This window comes from Acanthisitta chloris, unplaced genomic scaffold, assembly GCF_000695815.1.
Source record: "Acanthisitta chloris isolate BGI_N310 unplaced genomic scaffold, ASM69581v1 scaffold8612, whole genome shotgun sequence".
NCBI lineage: Eukaryota > Metazoa > Chordata > Aves > Passeriformes > Acanthisittidae > Acanthisitta > Acanthisitta chloris.
In genome coordinates this window covers 36,208-56,471 of record NW_008660969.1, presented here as the reverse complement: position 1 = coordinate 56,471, position 20,264 = coordinate 36,208, and the positions used below count along the sequence as shown (strand labels likewise).

General features: G+C 35.4%; 1 protein-coding gene across 1 annotated transcript in view; it reads right to left on the bottom strand.

Moving 5' to 3' along the window:
• LOC103797803 (syntaxin-binding protein 5) overlaps positions 1 to 20,264 on the bottom strand; it is a gene marked incomplete at its 3' end in the record, with an annotated part of 74,951 nt that overhangs the window by 20,221 nt on the left and 34,466 nt on the right. Inside the window, exons 4-10 of the mRNA XM_009070034.1 lie at positions 18,527 to 18,661; positions 16,834 to 16,897; positions 14,989 to 15,072; positions 8,945 to 9,068; positions 7,452 to 7,530; positions 1,387 to 1,541; positions 316 to 388 (exon numbers count right to left, since the gene is read on the bottom strand). Of these exons, the coding sequence (XP_009068282.1) occupies positions 316 to 388; positions 1,387 to 1,541; positions 7,452 to 7,530; positions 8,945 to 9,068; positions 14,989 to 15,072; positions 16,834 to 16,897; positions 18,527 to 18,549 (602 nt within the window). The remainder of the gene's footprint in view (positions 1 to 315; positions 389 to 1,386; positions 1,542 to 7,451; positions 7,531 to 8,944; positions 9,069 to 14,988; positions 15,073 to 16,833; positions 16,898 to 18,526; positions 18,662 to 20,264) is intronic.

Here is a 20,264-nt window from a genome sequence, read left to right as displayed (position 1 = left end):
CAAAATTCCAAGCACCCCTCATAGCACTAAGGAATCAACTTCAAAATAAACTGTAACAGTTAAAAAGCAGCAGTGATCAATGAGTAAATTCTGTCAGTCAATCAAGCCTGGAAAAACTCACATGATATTCTACTTATCTACTACATATTAACTTGAGAAAAGTTGATACATCAAGATTCTCAGTTCAGTTGAAGAAACTTTTTATTTATTTGTGTTCTGGACAGAGAGTTGTTATGGTAGATTAAAAAGCTACAGAACAGAACAACAGGCTGATCACTGCAGCCAACCATTAAAAAGACTATACAAGATTCTTACCCATTTTGTGCAAGATCAATCAGTACTAAGTCCTTTTCTAGGAGAACAACTACAGCATATGGTTCCTGAAAGTCTGAAAAAAAAAAAAAAAAAAAAAAAAAGAGGTCACTTATCAGTAAACAGACATCATGCATGTACAGCCTCTAGAATGTAATCAGTCCTTGCACTCTAGAAGGTGAGATTAGAAAAAGCCACTTAGATGACTAGAGTTTTTGAAGATATTTTATATACATTCACTCTCCTGAATATTCCAAGTTCAGTTTGGAAAGTCATGCTGTTTCTTTAATTTGACATTCTCAACAGCTCAAATAACAGAAAAAGAAACATGCAGGTTCACTTGTATAAGCAGGCTATAGGAGAGAAAGCCAGTTTCTCAGCAATCTCATCCTCTCACCCCCAAATTGCTCTTCCTCCTATTCATGGTGTTTAAGTTCTAATGGCTTACAAAACAGATTAAAAGACAGCTGACTCAACAGTAAAATAAGAAACGTGAAAAAGTTTCCAAAGTTTATATTGCTGTCTTTCAGGCAGATCTCAAATTCTGAGCTAAGCAGTTTTACATACTCTGATGGAAGTTGACAACTAAAAACACTGGAGTCATCAGCAATATACTACTATTTCTCTGGGACAACTACTGAGGAACTTCATGTAAGTACTGGAATGAATAAAGTCACCAGAAGTTAAAAATAATACACAAATGCACATCATGGTTTAGCCTTGACTGGAAAGGTCTCATGTGCTCAAATAAATACTGATGGACACATCTGCTGCAGTAACCACAGCCTACAGTTGTAATTCTGCTTTCTGTCTGCACTTCTTTTGGGATTAAAAAGAAAAAACATGCAATGAGTAATTGGCACTCTTCTAGAAGCAAAACAGGTTTTTAGTAAACTAGTCTATCATGATGCTTTGGGAAGTAAACCATACTTCAGACAATAGGAATAACAGATGTTGCTGCTGCAGTCTGATCTCCAGAGACAAAACAGAAAGGCAATAGTAAAGAACATTCTGACGGGATAAACTCCAGAGTTAAGAAGTCGAGGTACTGAGAAAATTCTTTCCAGAGCCTACCATTAGGATATGGTGTTTCACAGAGGGTTAGAAAATCAACAATAGAATAATCCATTTCTAGCACGGCAGTGCTTTTCCCATGCATAACTGTTAAACAGGGTCTTCTTCCTACAGTGTCGTATGACAAGCCTCCTGAGAGAATGATGAAAGGCTCCCTGGAATAAAGCAGAGGCATTTAGGATCAAGCCAAGATAATACACTAAAAGAGATTGGGCAGGTTTTGTAACCTTATAATAAAGCTTGGTGAGATATCATTAAGCAGAGATAGGAGTAAAAATAATGCAAACCAGCTCTCCATGCGATATACAGGTTGGATATGTGTTTCAAAACTTAAAAATCAAGGGTTAGAAGACTATAACTTAAGTCAGACATATCCTCCAAGCCTTTTGTTCTATATTGTTGATTTAACCCATGTTGGAAGTTGGCAAGATGAGCTTTTTGAAAATTTTATAAAACTTTAGAAGTATTTCTTTTCTACTGAACTGCAGATTCAGACCTGCCAACAGCTCCATTTATCCATAACATGAAACAAGCCATCAGGATCAGGAATAAATAGTCCCATTTACTTGCTGTACAGTAATATGACTTGGAGAAGCAACCAGCTGCTTGATAAGCTTCAAAGACCTAACACCTTCTAAGTAGCATCACACATTTGCTCTAGACATTTTATCCATTTCCCCCCTACCACCATGCACCAAATTCAAGAAACTACTATGCACAGACTACTCCTACTCTGTAATCAAATAGCAGAGTAGAGAAAAGCAAATATATTTCTTCTAGTCCTGAGATTAGTCTTCCCTTGAAAAAAATTTTAAAGGCCTTTACAGAAACATACTTTTAAACAGACACATTTTTCTAATACGCACAAAATGTATAGTTTACTATTTTATTTACTGAAAAACAAGATTAAGCAAATATATTAATTTTACCATGTGTTTTCTTATTCACTAATTATCAGGAGTCATCACTCATTTTAATACTGCTTATGTTTGAAATAGGACATAATGCCTTTTAAAGAGCAGACTGACTATTTATAAGTACACAACTCAAGAAATATCACCCATTACTGACTACTGCCTCAAATTCCAGGTTATACTCCTCAAGGAAAAAATAGGCACTTTTAGCACCTCCCAGTTGCCTCTGATCTACTTTTATGCTCACTTTCAGTAGAAATTCTACCCTTTTTTGCATCTTCCTTGGAACCAGGGAGTACGTCAGTATCTGCAGAAAACTTCTAGAGGGAAAAAAGCCATCCTGATATATTGTAAAAAGAGAAGCTGAAGAGATCGTTTATATTTGTATCCATTCCTATAACATCATCTTTCCCATACTCTCTAGATGGATTTCACTAGTTAATATTTGAAACACAAATGTGGGACTAGATGCATCTTTATTCTTGAGAACTGTGTATGAAGGGTTTGGTTTATGCACATGCTGCCCTTCATGAATTTAAAGCCCAGCTGAAATGTACTCTGTGTTTGTAGCACTGAAGGCAAAGCAGACTGAGATAAGCTTCCAGCTTCTACAATTATTTCACAATCTGTCTGATCATCTAGAAAGACCTATGACTGAAGATTTGACAGGATGAGAGTACTGATGGCTGAGGAAGAGACTTCCAAGGAATGGACATAAATCAGACCATGGGTCCATCAAGTTTTCATTTAACCTCAGCTCTTCATATTGAAACTTCACACAATCTTTTATGGTCAGGTTCATGAAGGAATTTCAAGAAAGCTGCAAACTTGAATTGCACCTGATATTTCTCAGGATGTCAGTGAAGAGAAAAAATACTGGTGTGATGTATGTGTAGTATCTCATGTTAGAAGACAGCAGTATTTTTTTGTCTATAGAAATCATTTGCTTTCTTAAACAATAATGCTCCCAGGACAATATGCAGGTTCACCAAGATAAACTGACAATAGCAAAGTGACAAATTTCCGTTTTTAATTTTCATACATCACAGTGAAAACTGCATGTTGGTTTCTCCTGGCTTTATTTTTCAAGGTAATCTGACTGCTTTGGGCAGGATTGCCAAGAGTCTACATCCTTATGAAGCAAGGAATGAAAGAGCTAAGAATAGATTATACTCATCTGTCACATGGATTTTTCACAAATGAATCAAAGATTAAAGTTGACTTTGGTCTGCCAGAAGGATCACTACAGGTTTGTGTACAAATTTTCCCCATTTTCATGAAACCATGTATTTACCATGAACACAAGCTGTGTATTTTCTAATTAAAAATGTTGTTCTTCAGCTCTGATACATATTAAAAGGTTAGTGCACATGAATGTTATTAGAAATATATCATTTAAAAGAAAAATTTAAAAGATCCATACTTTACACATAATAGATGAGGTTAACCCAACTTCGGTCATTACACTTTACCTATCTGAAACAATGGAAGACATTTAACAAAAAGCAGAGAATTGCTATATATAATTTTTAGCAGCTGCTCATACAGAGATTATTTGAACCAGTTCTGCTTCAACAGGTTTGAAAATAATCCCCTTACATCGCTTTCCTCATCAGTTAAATCTGCAAAATCACTTGGAGCACACTTAGAAATTCACTACAAAGGGGGGCAATGTTTCACTGAAAAACCTTCCAGAAAACACAGGATTAGGTTTTGCAGTGTATGAAAACAAAATACAATCGATAGCTGAGTGGCTCACAACCGTGGAGGATGTTTCTGCTCAATTCTAGAAGCAGACTGTCAAATCTCAGCCAGTCTCTGGCAATCCAGATGTGTGAGAGAAGAGTATATACAGAAGTCAGGCCACTGTTACCATCTGGCTTACTTTTCAAACAAGTAAACTTGTCGAGATGTTAATCCTAGTAATAAAGATGGAAAAGACTTCAAGAGTCAGTTTAGTTTAAGACTAGAAATCCTAAAGTAGTAGTGAAGATAAATTCTTTTTGGGAAGTGTGCCTTTGAACAGTTAAGTTCAGACAACAAAATAACAGTATTCAAAATAAATTACTATATCAAGAACTGTTGCTTATCAGGAGACATCATTATTACATAACCTCTGTGTAGAAATTATATATATCTATCCAAGAGGTACTGCTCTACAGGCCAGTGACAGCTGCATGAGCAACCAAGACAATACCCTTTTAGATTATGTTTTACAGGGAGACATTTGAGCTCTAAGTTCTACTAGACAAAGCTCTAGAGGCAAAGAATAAGCTTGGGCAATTTTACCATAATGCTAATATCAACCAGCGCAAATACTATAAGGTACTGAATCTGCAGGACTGGGAAGTTGCATTAGGAAGGACTGAATCCAGAGGGGTGGAAAGTGGCATTAGGAAGTTCAAGAGCCTCTCTAAATTTACTTTAGACAGATAAAGTATGCATAAAAGGCAGTATGGAAACCATTTCAGAAAGCTTGAAAAGTAACCTACCTCTGTAATTCATTGCTTCACAAAAAGATGGAGTATTTTAGATGAAAAATGGTTGCAGTACAATGACATTATGCCCTGGGATCATAAAATGATGCCAGTTTGCTCAAAGAATATAGGAAGAATTTGCCTTTTTTACCCTCATGCAACCTTTCCACATATTTTTCTCCCAGAAATAAAGCTACAGACATACTGTTGTTGTAGGGTAAACTACTTTGGATCTGGAGACTTAAAATAAATACATGAATCAACCAGAAAAAAAAACAACCCAGAAAGTTAAAAAATAAAGTCTGTAACAAAACAGAAAAAGCCTCAAGTCCTCCTGTTTCTCTGACTCCAACCTCACAATATGGAGAACATAATGGAGGAAAAAAGTAAAAGGGAATAATAAGAGCTGCAACAGTAAAAAGAATAGTGCCTGTAGCCCTTAATACAAGTTGCCATTAGTTCTGCTTCTTTCATTCGTGTGGTTCTGGACACCTTTTCTCAAAAAAAAAAATTATTAGAATTAGAAGCAGTAAAGAAAACAATGAAGATCATATCAATGAAGTGCTATCCATAGGAGGAGATACTGAAAAAAACTAGATCTCTGAGTATTCTAGATATGGGAGAAACAAGAAAGAAGGAGTGACAAAGATGCTAGAATTCAATACAGAGCATGGAAAAAGTGAACATGTTTTTTCACAATAAAGAATTGAAATATAACTAAAATATACATTAAATAGTACCTCATATATGCTATAAGCATTTGTTCTTTTCTTGCTTTGTTGCTTGTTTTCAAAGAACAGCTAGAGCTGACTGCTGTAGAAGCCAGTTTATTTGATTCATTTCTTATATTCTTTCAGTAGCTAGAAAAAACACTTGTCCTGTCCAAAACTGATTCCCCTCTGTGCTACAGACATTAAACCACAAACAAGAAATGACAGCACTTTAGCTTAAAGTTAAAACCTTATCTTGTTCATACCTAATCAATTTCAAATGGCCAAGAGAAAAACCATCAAAATTTTAACTACTGAAAGGTATTTCTGTCTTGCCTTAAAATACTTATAAGATTACAATTGACACTGAAAATTGAAGAGAAACTGAAGTACATGTAGCAGTAAACAAACAGATTTTCAGTGCACTGCCTCACCACCACAGTGCAAACTGGTGGGTTTTTGTTTGTTAGATTCTGCCCCCTCCCCACCTTTCAGGAAGTTCAGGAAAAATATCAACAATTATAGATTTAACAGTACACTGAAGACAGAAAACATTAGAGAGAATATTAAATTGAAATGTATCAAAGCACTGAGTTTGGATAAACACTGGAAAATTAGAAGCCCAACACTAGGAAAAGCTGTCTCCCCAAAAAACTACGTATTCTTAGAAATTATAGTAGAATAAGCTCCTCTTTAAACTGTGTGAAAAGCCAACTAGTTTTCATATTGTAATGCTACAATGCCACAGAATAAGCTTCAAAGTAATCTTCTTCAGAATCACTATTCATAATAGAAGGCTTTTGATTACAGAAATTATAACTTGCTGAAACTGAGATTTTTTTTTTATCTCTTTCTTTAGATCAGCTTTTGATATTTCAGTTGAGAAACCATTATGCAAACAGATGTAGACTTCTGCAAGTAAAACATGTCTTTCCAGCTGATCACAGAGTTTCATACATCTGGGAGATAGCCACAGTCCTAAATTTCTATTTACCTCACTTCTAGCAAAAAACAAAAAGACACAAAGCCACTAATATTATAAGCATGGGTACACCAATATGCAGTAAACTACACTGCATCATTTAAGTAACAAATCTTCTATAGATTTGAATGCCTGGAAAGCAAATGAAAACAATACACAAATCCTCCAAAGAGAAAAAGAAAACAAAACAAATAAAATACACAAACCCAACAAAAACCAACTAACCAACCAACAACCAATCAAACAAAAAAAAAAAAACCAAACCCAAAACAAAAACCAACTTCTGCAAATAGCTGAACAGGTTTCCATGAATATTTTATCTTTATATTGCGCTTTTCACTCAAACAATGTAAAGCACTTTAGAACCACAAATAAAAGAATTCCACAGTTCATGAAATCCATCAGCCCTAATTGCAGTCTTGGTGACAAAACATGCTACTCAAGACACTGTAATTCCATCTGAGCCTCTTGTTGCAATTACTGCTTTGTTACATTCTCGATGTGCATAATTAGGTACATTTCACTGCATAAATTACTGCACTCTACTAAAAAAGCTTGTTAATAACATTTTTGTGGGAGGAACATGTATTCAGAATTTAGAATATTTGTATCAGGCCACTATTTGTCGAAGTTCAGTTTATCAGGTCTGTGTTTTGGTGTCTTCTGTGCTTTATCAGCCTTTGTTTCTTTAATGCTCTCAAAAAAACCCAAGCAAATATACACACAAGTTTTAGCAGCATGAAAGAAGCACGAGGATAATGCATTAGCAGTATCTTTACCTAAGTTAAGGTTTGTATATAGCAATTCCTTCATTTATGTTTTTGCAGTTTATTTTTCAATACCTTATTTATCAAAACTATTTCAGCTATTTTACCACAGCTCACTACCATCATAATATGCATCCCAACAACTAGGAAACAAAGTACATTGTCAGAGCATTGCATTTCTTTTACATACATTTTGCATACAAACCAAGTCTTACCCAGCTCTAGCTGTTTTATATTCCACCTTAAGTATAGGTTTGCAGGGCTCTGGCTTCTTCCCATCCTTCAGCTGCTTTCCTAAGATAAATTATTTTCTTATATTAATCTTACAGTTCCACAACATTATAGCAAATTATGAAATTCACTGTGCAACTTGAGTAGCAGAACAACCATGCAAACATATATTCAACAACTTTGACAATTATATTGGAACAATATCATTAAAGATTCATTAAAGCTCTCCATACACCACTATAGAATGTTTAGAATAAAAACAACCACCAACCCTAAACCTAAGTGTTGTAGGATATTTGTTTTCAAACTTAAAACAGCTCTTTTGGGGAGGGTTGTAAGTACCACTAGGAGATTTAAAGTTTATGTCATGCCTACCATTTTGCAAATAAAATTGGTCAGTTTACAAGTAAAGTGAGGTTTATTCTGAGCATTATCCTTCAGGACTAAGGCTTCAATTTGAGTAGGAAAGCCTACCCTTTTCTCAACTGCACAACTGAAGCTTCTACAGATATAATTCTCCATAAAGTCAGTAGAAACTAAGAGTACAGTGTAAATATGCATCTTTCCTACCTGAACATTGATAAAGTATGATACAACAATGAAGTTCTGTAGCAAACTTAATTTCCAGCCCATGATAAAACCAATGCTATTAAAACGTGTCAAAACATTCAAATAAAGTTAGTCATGTCTAACTGTTCTACTAACACAGTAACAGTTTATTTTTCACCTGGCACAGGATCATCCACAGCTTCTTTTTTCCACTCTAGTTCATGGTCAGTACAATAAACAACGACTTGCTAGAGGCTCAGATAGATAAACCAGGATGCTTAACCATAGAATCCTGCACCACAACTGTAAACTCACAGATTGTCCTCACTGTTACATTCACACTTGGGAATCTAAAGTAAATAAGTTGCTAAAACATGACTTAGACATGCACACCATGTAAACCTGACATTTGTGTAGAATTTATTTGAAGAGCAGCATTATATTTCACAGAAGAACGTGTAATGTTAATTTCCTAAATTAACATTAATGCAAGACCTCTCAGAAGTGCAATCATTTTACCAGATGCTCATCTTACTCTGTTATAAACCTTTCCAAGAATGTATGTGGTAATCTACACATTTATACATGAAACAGATGCTTGCTTACATGTATTTTAAACAACATATGGGATTGTGATGTCAAGGAAAAAGCAAGCCCTGCAACATGTGTTAGTTAACTTTGAAATCAATGCCATTGTGCAAAAGGCAGGCATGAAGTTTAGAGACTGAGAAAACTGCACTGACTTGGATTCCTGTTTCATAAAGACTTCTTTTAGTGACATACATCAGAATTTGATTTGACAAAATTTATTTGCATTGCAAGTACATTTTAATACTTCTTTTTTTTTTGCAAAACACACTTCTATTAAAAACAAGTTTGCGGTGTTTTAAGAGCTGTCAGACACGGTGGGTATCCATTTTTATCTTACCATGTGGAGTGATTGTCTGGAATGGTTTGGTAGGAGATTTTACATTCCATATGGTCAAGGTACCATCTGAGTGACTACAAATAAATTGTTTTCCTTCATGATGCCAAGCCACGGAGTGGATAGCCTATGCAAGAAAAGAGCAAACCCAGAACAGTCTAAGTTGTGTATCTTAGTATCATTTTATCCTTACACCTACCTCAATGACATTAGACAGCAAAAGCAAGTTAGAGAAAGCACTAGTTAAATAATACTGCTCTTAGTATGTCCTAATTTACCCATGGCACGTTTTCTGTTTGTAAGTAGTACTTTTAGACAAACTTTATCCATCAAAAATCCTGTCTTCATTGTTTAAGGGGGGGAAAAAACATCATCTTTAGGTGTAGCATTGAATTATTTTTTAACTTTATCTAAATAAACCTTTAGCTGTAATTAAGAAAATCTGAAGTTTTCTTACTAAAAGTATTCCTACTATCCCTTCACTTTAATTCAAATTTAATGCAGCTGCTCTGAACTCTAAGGAAGTTTGTTTCAAAACTTCTGATACAATTATGCATTTTCACAGGGCAGGGGATCAAATCTTACTTTCTGGAATAACAAACAGCGCAATTGACAGTGCTGTGCTACATATGTCAAAACTTTACCAGAAGTTGTAGAAACTAACTGTCCCTGAGTATTATGTGGGGACAGGCTGTACACACAGGCAGCCTTGCTTTCACCATCTGTTCCAGAAGGATTATCCTGGGTGGCAAAATGCCTGCTATACTGACTGCAAAGAAGGTGAACAGATCTGATTTTCAGAAGGAAACATTCTTGCAGCGACTGCAGCAGCTAACTGAGGGAGACTTACATAAGACTGTGAAATGCAATCACAAAAACTGAAAAAGTTTGAGGACCAAAATTTAAAACATTTACATGCAAGCTTCCTATAGAAATATCTTCAGTAGATCACTAGCTTTTCAAGGGATTAATGCATGTTTAAAATATTTTACAAAATTTGGGCTTACTGCTGCAATAGCTTGCCACTATCCCTAGAAATCACTATTATTTCATTGGTTCTTTTAAGAGGTACAAAAATTAATAAATACAACCTTAGAATTTTAGGGACAAGTTCAGCAATAAATATGCAAGTTTTGATTGTATTTTTCCACCAAGGGAATTTAGCTGCTTCAATTCATTAAATACTGATACAAATAATCCCATTCTTTTCGCTTCCTACAGGCTTATTTTAACCCTACAGCGGATTACACGCATACAATTTCAGTACAGTTTGAGATTACTCTCCTTATCTGCCATGGTTTAACCCCAGCCTGCAACCAGCACCACACAGCTGCTTGCTCACTGGTAGGATGGGGAGGAGAATCAGTAAAACGTAAAGCTCATGGATCGAGATAAGAACAGGTTAATAATTAAAATAAAGCAAAATCTAATAGCAACAGTAACAACTGTAATGAAAAGGAGAGTGCAGCATGGGAGTAAAACGCAAGAGAGACAAGTGATGCACAACACAATTGCTCTCCACCAATGGACTGATGCCCAGACCTTCCTGCAGGCAGCAGCCTGCCCCTTCCACCTAATTCCCCCGGTTTATACACTGAGCATGAGGCTCTATAGCATGGGATATCCCTGTGGCCGGTCCACAGGCCAGTTGTCCTGGCCATGCTCACTTCTGGCTTCTTGTACACCTGCTCACTGGAAGAACATGAGAAATTGAAAAATCCTTGACTTAGGGTAATCACTACTTGGCACAAACTCTTACATCAGTGTGTTATCAACATTACCATCACACTGAATCCAAACACACAGCACTGTGCCAGCTACTAGGAAGAAAATTAAATCTATCCCAGCCAAAACCAGGACAGTACATGCAAGAATTCACTGACCTCAATATAAAAGCTATTAATTTGAGCAGTTTCTCCTGTATTCTAAGATAATTCTTTTAACAGCAACTTTAGACTACTGTAAATAGAGTTACTACAACTCAGGAAAAAAATCTAAAACTTTTTTTTTTAGCATATGCATCTCATTGCCTACTTTTCAAGTATCACACAGTCTTTAGGACAATGTTTCTGCGTACTTTCCCACAGGAACGCACCAGAGATACTGACAATTCCTTCCATAATTCTTTGGATGTTAACATGATCCTGTACTCTCTTGTGACATTAACTGAGCTTGAAATACACTGTGCATGACTGGTAGAGTCTGTGATTAGCTATTCTGCAAACCAAACTGTTTATTTACCACAGCCTATCCAGATTTCATTGTCTTATTATAGCAGTCCTTTAATTTCCACGGACATGGACAGTATTTGCTGTTGAACTTGAATGGATGATAATACTGACTTCTTTTGCACAGGTTTACCAAAATATTCAAAGAAAACATAGTAACTTTTGAGTACTTATGCTAACTCTCTCAAAAATCTAAGAAAGGAAGGGAAAAAACCTATGCAAAAGAAAGAAAACAGAAAAATGTAGCTACTGAGACTTCAATGACAATACATCATCAAGATGTTTTGGTTTCTGGCAAGTCACATATCAGGGGTTACTTCTCTTTCCCCCATCCTCTTAATTCCACAGGCTACTTTGACGTGTTTTTAATGCTGCAGAATAATCTCTTACACTCAGCCATGTACCAGAACATTGAGTCCAAAAATAGTAATCTATAATACATTATAGTTAATGCTATCAAAGCTTACTTTACGTCAGAACAAACAAAATATTACTTGAAGGGACTTTATTAAAAAATTAGTTTCAGATTTCAGAAGCTACACTTCAATTTTTTTTACAAAAATAAAACTAATAGTTGAGAAATTTACTTCTTTCCTCAATGAAAATACAGTATGGGAAATGACTACAATATAAACTGTATTCCACATAAGAAATACATAACTTACTTTCTTAAAACCCCCAATGTCTGAACATAAAAGGCTTAAGAAATAATGCAAAAAATTAAGTCTTAATTTTTACTGAGCCTGCCCAAGACAGAAAAAAAAGATATTTTGAGTAAAGGGTTTCAAAGAAACTTTCTACAGAGAAAGTTCAATCACAACTGCAGTTCCGCTTTGTACGGACAATTGCTTCCAAATACTCTGAAAAACAATGTTATATTTGTGCATTATTCTAAACATGCATAATACTATTGTTCTAATAAAAGATATGTATTACTTTAAGCTCAGGATCTCTTTTGGAATATAGAAAAATGAAGAACAAATTCTAACTAAATTACCTGAATTTTCCCTGAACTAGAATGTTTTGGAGGGAAGAACATGCCAGCAATCAGCACTAAACACTAATCATGACCTACAACTGCCTCCCCCAGCCATGGCTAAGCAGAAATACGGTTACAAACATTTTAGGGATGGTGCCCACATGTTCCTGTCCTTGGGATGAGTGTCCTAGTATTCCTGTGCTGCAACTATTCGAGCAGGGTGCTGGAAAGTCACAAATGTTCAGACAGGAAGAAGGTTTGGACAGTGTTCCATCAACCTAGTTTTCTGCCATCAAATAAGACTATCACACCACAACATGGAAATTAGCTTCAAGAAAACCTCCTAAAGGTCAGGCTATTTGAAATGAAACCAAGCAGGAAGCTACAAAAACATATAACAGGATTCAGCTTCGTCCCTCAGGAAGTAACAGATATCTTTCCACAAATCTCTGATCACTCAGGGAGCTTGACCCTCATTGTTCTTCAGCAGAGGAAGATCATAAAGGATGACATTGGGATCCCTCCACACACCCGAAATTTTGAGTCAAAGAAGTTGCAGTAATTCTTTTTCCAAAGAGATATTTTTCTTAAAGGGAAATCTGAACTCACGGAAAAGCATCCTTCAACTTTTAGAACTTGAATGGCCAAAAATTTTGTAAGCAACTTTATGTATGTTGATTCTAACCAATCAAGTTCACCCTACAGATTTTTTTCCCTCTTCCCTTCCTAACCATTCCCAAGTTATGCTACTGCATAACTTTACCAGAGTATCTGATCTATTTCATTACCTCTTCTGCAATCAAAAAAACCCAAGCAAAAAACACCATGATGTATTCACATACAAATCCTAAAAAAAATCAAACACAGCATCTGAACTATTCACTGTTCTTTGCAGGTTCTCAAATCAGTGTTGGTTCAGAAAGTATTAATACAAGTATTTAGTCAACTTTTAAACAATGGACCACAAAATCCAAAGAAAACCAGAATACGCAGCATTGGGCAGGTTTCTAGAAACTGCAACAAAACTTTGATGAAGAACAGTTAATTGACATATAGATAAGTGTAATACACCATGTAAAAGTAGTCAATGTGCTTTCTGTAAGAGGTAATTATAGTCAAACTAACCTCCAAGAACATTAACAGGCAGGTGGCTAAGAAACACCTATCACGCTGTCTCTACGATTTTCAAAGTCTTTCAACAGTATCTCTCAAAGGAAACTAAACCCAAACAGACTAGATAATTTTCAACAGAAAAATAACTGGTTAAGGTATCAGGAAGTAAAGCAGAGAGGAATAAGGAGTGGTTGGCAGTAATTGGTTAGTTCATGGATGAAGGTAATTGGTAGAGACCCTTAGGGATCTATACTGCTCCATTTATTCATAAACAACTTGGAAAATTAGAACAACCATTTTGAAGTGGTAGAGTCTGCCGACAGTACCACAGCATAATCAAGGTAGATATCAGAATTCCAATGAAAAAACTGCAAAGACTTAAAAATTTTTATTGTCCAGCTATGTAAATCCAAAGTGATTGTGCTGGTTTGGGCTGAAGTAGAAATAACTTTCATGACTTTGACCTGACATTTAACACTGAAGAAAGAGACTCTAGTATTATAGTAGGTTGTTCCAAGGAAGTATCTGCTTAATGCTTGTAGCATCAAAAGGCTAATCCAATATCAAGAGAAAAAGAAAACAAAACTAAAAGATAATTATTCAACATCACAAATCCAGTATGCCCACATCTTGAATATACTATGTTGCTGTGTTTGTTTTATAAAACAAAGATAAAATAGAATGATTAAAAAAAGACAACATGAAGAACAAGCTATAGAAGAGTTTAGGGCTAGAAAAAGATGAAGACATGAGTAGGTTTATGAAACACAGTGACAAAGGGAATTAATTAGGTGCATGTAATGAAACTGGAAGAGAGAAAACTGTTCTTCTCATAACATACTTTGGGGCTTATAAGACATTTCTGAACACAAAGAAACCTCATCCAACTCTGATGATCTAAGGCTTAGACTACTTCAGAGACTCCCCCTTCAAAGAAACTCTTGATTGGTAGAACACACACAAGCACAAGTACCAAGCCAGAACTGCCACAAAAAACCCAAAATAAACCTAAATTGTGCCTCGTGGAAAGCTCAGCACAAGGCTTAGAAAAACACACTCACTGTGAATCAAGAAACAGGCTCACCTGGTACTGAACCATGACACAAACATTTTACAATTCATGAAAATACATCAACTTGCATATTAGGCTGAATGCTTTTGAGTAATCTCAGCCTTTAAAAAAAAGTCTATTCTCTCAAGAGTCGAGTTTTAAAGAAATGAATGCCATTTAATTCCACTGTTTTTTCAAACTTCTCCAAGTCTTATTTCAAACTTTGAACTTATCCTACAAAGAAAAGGAATTTTTATACAAACGTCCTAGTGAGTCTACTTAGTAGCTTTTCTGCCACTCCCTCCCCTAGTTTTCAGAATATGTGAGATTCCAAATAACAAGTTGTAAAACCATCTTGTTTCAACTTAAGACTAGCTCTTAACACAGGTGCAAGTCACATAACTAACAGAAAAAAGATCTGAAAGTTTCATCCCCTCCAAAACACCACTGATGAAACCCAATCCATGCCATGATTCACTGCTTCACAAGCTTAAATTCAGTGAACTTATTCAGTCTGAAGTTTATTATCCAAACTCTATTGCTCTTTTAGAGAAAATTTCAAGTACTGGTAATTTCAAAGAATCTGGTGATAGAAGCAGGAGTAGAAATGGAAAAGAAATCACAGTAGTGAATGATAACCTCAGATTAAGTAATACTAGCAGTTGAAAAATGTTACCTCATCATGTGTGTATCTGTACTCTGCCTTCTTCGACTTCAGGTCCCATAATACCACTGTTCCAGATTCATAGCCAATCAGAAGCTGCATTAATAAGCAGATATGTTAAGTTTTCATAAGAAAAAGCAAAATTATATCATTTGCAAACCTGCAGTTCTTGCTCCATAAATATGCAGCATAATACTACATCACAACTGCAAGCAGTTATGAAGAGAAGAATGAGTTAAAGAGGTGAAGACCTCAATGTTAGAGAGTTGTACTTGTACTCTGTCCAATTTAATATACCACCAACATGTCAAACAACAAAGTAGTCAAACAAAATACTCCTCCTGCCTATGTAGAATAGTAGTAAGTAAAATTATTTTCTCTCTTCTTGAAGATTCTTCACGCATGGGAGTTCTAAAGTCCCCAAAATATATTAAGATTACCAAAAATATCAATAATATATTCCTCAGACATTACACTGACAGAAATAATATTTGAGTATTTAATTCATCACACTCAATTGCTTATAAGTGATTAATCTAGTGATGTCATTAATGAAAATATGTTTAAAGTAGCTTCCAAGTCTCTCTAAGTTATGACCACACTTTTGTCAGGGGTCTAATAGAGTTTTGGAAGAGGTTCACATAAGACTGCTGTTAAAAATAGTTATTTAATACTTTGCTTTATTCCTATTGTTAAAATTAAGGAAAACCCATCCTGCTTACTCTTCAGTGGAGATCAAGGGATCTGAACAAAATTTGCAGTAGACCACAAAGACTTGCTAAATAACTATGTGGGGCACACAAGCTAAAGTGTCTGAAAACGTGCTGGCCCTGTGATACCATCCCAAAATTTACAGAAGAGGTGTGTTACCTGAAGAAGAGACTTAGTCTTGAAACCATGACTTAGGTGAGGTACGGATGATTTCATCCTACAGTAGTTGCTGTCACCTAGAGAAGGCTTATCAACATTTTAAGCCCTTGCTTTCTCTTTTTAGTTCACAGTGAAGACTTAATGAATATCTGCAGATCTGCTTTAATACAGAAGGAACTCATCACTGCTGAGTTCACAGCTCAACTTCTTGCGGCTGCTATGTCACAGCACAAAAATTCTTGTCTTGCAAGGGCTTCAAGAACATGTACTGTAAAATTTTTTGTCCAGATGAAACGATGATTATGGTAGTACTATCTCATAAGAACAAAAAGCCAAGCCTAATACACAGCTCTTTCTTACATGATTTAGTTGGGTTTTACTTTTCTGAAGTATGTAGTTGAACTGCAGGCCAGTTTCACCTAGCAGACACCATCAAGTGATTAAAATAAATTGCTTAATATGTAAGTATGCTGGTTAGACCTCAAATTCCACAAAAAACACTGTCTCAGATTAGTTAAACTAATGGCAAAGCACATGGTATTCTATATAAATATGCTATGTAAATAAGCATTTTAAAGTTGGGAAATGAAAACAACCAAGAGCAATATAAATTTTAATTATTTTCCACCCCACTTTCAGCACTCAGGTTATGATAGGAACTTTTTTTTGTAACGTCTTCATTTTTATCACCATAGGTTAAAATTCTTTAGTTCTGTGTTCCAGAAGTTTTGAAGCTCAGCATTGTCATCTGTGTTTTCAAATGCTTCTGATTACTAGACAAATTATCACAGCCATGTGTCCTACAGTCACATCTGTACCTTGCTTCTTATTACTTTCAGGGTCTAAAACCTTGATTTAGCCCTCCTTTATGTTTTCAACATTGTCCTCATATACTTAATTATTCCTTAAATAGCAGTGGTATCTATACTCTAAAAAGAAGTCTTGCTTGAAAAATAATGTATTCACGTGTCTTTTAACATATCCTACCTTTCCTTCATCCATTGGATTGTCACTAATGTGGACAATAGGTCCTGGGTGAGCTTTGGATGACCTAAAAGAGAAATATATCCATTTTTAAAAAATTTCCCCTGCCCTAGACTTCATCTCAAAATGACTGCAAGTAATACTGATTCTGCAGATATAGATTGCTATACACTACACTATATTCTGCAGATATGGCATAAGCAAGTTGTTGACACTTCAACATGGAATTACCTTTATCTTCAAGCCCATAAATACTGTGTCTATCTGTAGACACTTAGTTTCCGTCTTAAGGAAAGACTTTACTGCTTATCAACAAAAAAACTCTTGCCATTAGCTTTATAAAAATTAACCTTGACATCAGTTGTTACAGAATTGACAGAGTCGGATAAGATTTTTACTTTTATACTGGAAAATAAGTTTTGCCATTATTCATAAACTGCCCAAGGCAGCCACTGTGCAAACAACACAGATTTAATACTTTATGTTGACTTCTCACAATTGAAAATGATGGACTAATGAAGAACTGTGTTTGTTTCAACACCTTTGGCAAGTGATATACCTCAAGCATTTTTTGAAGGTAGATGTAATGTACTGGGAACAAAATAACAGCACAGAGACAGCAGCACACAACTCTATCTTTCCACCCACAAACCACTGTATTTATACACACAAATTTTTCATTATAAAAAGAAGATCTATGACAATACCTACATAGAATCACAGAATCATTGAATTTAAGGGTTGGAATTGACCTTACAGATCATCTAGTCCTAACCCCCCCTGCCATAGGCAGGGACAACTCACTAGATCAGGTTGCTCAAGGCCTCATCCAGCCTGGTCTTGAACACTGCCAGGGTTGGAGCAGCCACCACGTCCCTGGGCAACCTGTGCCAGTGTCTCACCACCCTTAAAATAAAAACTATTTTCTAATATCTAACTTAAACTTCCCCTCCTTCAGTTTGAACCCATTACCCCTTGTCCTATCACTGCAGTTCCTAACAAAGAGTCTCTCATTGGCTCCTCTGTAGGCCCCTTCAGATATGGATAAGTTGCTATGAGGTCTCCATACAGTCTTCTCCAGGCTGAACAGCCCCAACTTCCTCAGCCTGTCCTCATAGTGGAGACGCTCCAGTCCTCTTACCAACTTCCTGGCCTCCTCTGGACTCGCTCCATCAGTTCCACGAGAAATATGTAATATTTATACATATTTATAACATATTTTGATCTTGGAATAGGCTTATTTCAATTTACGTTTCCAGACAGTCATTTTAAACTCAAAACACATCAGCCCTCTTAAAAAATGCATATCTCTGCGCTTTGGTCTTTAACCCCAGAACTGTAGAAGTGACATGTCTGTCCAAGCAGCAGCCACATCATATTTTAACATGTATTATTTTTCTTCTACTTTATCATCACATATAATGATTTTTTACACCTATTTCTATATTTTGTGTTTCTATATCTATTCCAGGCACTATGAAAAAAACAGTGTTATAGGCAGAAATTAACATTAACACTTCACATTCATGAAAATAAAGACTATTTACATTACTGTGTACTTTGATTGTGTATTTAGCATGACAATACTAATATGGCAGCCACTCTAGCTAACAATGACATTTCTGCAACTGATGTTAATAACATCTGGGACTCTCCTGTTCCCTCCCATCAACAGACAATACTTGATTAAACTCACAGTTCAATGGCTTTATTCCACATGATGACATAGCCTGAGAGAGTAAATGATTCCACATTGACGATGTGAATGTTTCCTCTTTCGGTGCCCACATATAGCCATTTACTTTGGAAAGGCAGATGACAAAATGTTATCCTGAAAGAGAAAACACCAAAAAGTAATTAAAGAAATACCTTTCAGATATCCTGCACCTCAAGGTCTATGATGACAAAAGCTAGAAAAAAGGCAACTGGCAAACAGGAACACGTAAGACAAGCTAGAGGTAGAAAAGAGCGGAAAAACCAGAACACAACAGAAGTAAGCAAGAGATGGACAGATCAATGGAGGAACTTAGACTAAACAGAAAATAGAAGTAATTCTAAAACTCTTAAATCATTCAGACTTAAAATGAAGAAAAAATCAGCCACCTTTGAAAACTATTATACTGAATGTATTTGCTCAAGATTACAGTAATTTTCAACTTAAAATACTCCTATCCTATAATCTATAAATCTTTCTTTGAAATCTATCTAGCTTCAATTTTTAAAGAACGAAGGATTTTCAGAACTAGTGCTATGCAGATTAAGGTAGTTTCAAGTGAGAAGACAAAGTCAAAACACAAGAAAAGTTTACACAATCCAAATTAATCCCTAAAATGCAAACCTAAAAACAACCCTAAGCAATTATCAAAGTCATTTTAAACATAATTTAAATTTGGGGCTGTTACTTTACTTAAACCATGCTTTAATTTTCTGCTTTATACTCTTCTGCTAGAAGGAACCACCTGAATAAAACTCAACAGCTAACAACCAGCAGAGAACTTTTCTTTCACCATAGCTCCAGCACAAATACTAGTATTTGAAAACTTTACTTCTATCCTCTTGAGTCCTGATTATTCTTGACTATATCTTCGAGACAAGGAAATAATCTTTTAATGAACTGACAGAATGCTAACTTGAAACTAGAGTCTAGAAACTTTCTAGAAGCTCTACACCATTTTAATCTGACAGTTTCCAATACTGAAAGATGTTGCCAAACTACTTAACTATCAAACTTGGGCTTTCAGAAATGTTTTGGTGATAAAGTAAAACAATTATTCAGTGGAAATTTGTTCTGTCAGCTCTAATCTGTGACTTTACAATTCTATTTTCTTTTTTGCTCTTGTTTTCTCCCAGTTGGGTTCCCTTATTGCCAAATCCATGCATCATTTCACAAGCCTGTTAAGTATTCATGCAATGAACAGCTTTAGATCCTTTGCATTAGATGCTGTATATGCACAACAACTTGAGCAGAAAGGAAAAGCTAACAGCAACAATGAAAAAAATCCCAATGGCTATTTTAATTTGCACTGCAGGTTTCAAAAGTTAATGGTTCTGTAGTCATACTACGTGGATTCAAAAGTGTACCACTTCATTTTTAATATCACTAATTTCATAGTTAGGAAACGCAATTTGCTAAGCAAATCTTTCCATTTTCTAACTTGATTTCTTGCCCTTGAAATATTTATGCCAAAAGGCTGCACTAACTTTTTTCATTGATGTTTGAAAGAAAAAGGTTTCAAAAGTTAATGGTTCTGTAGTCATACTACGTGGATTCAAAAGTGTACCACTTCATTTTTAATATCACTAATTTCATAGTTAGGAAACGCAATTTGCTAAGCAAATCTTTCCATTTTCTAACTTGATTTCTTGCCCTTGAAATATTTATGCCAAAAGGCTGCACTAACTTTTTTCATTGATGTTTGAAAGAAAAACTACAT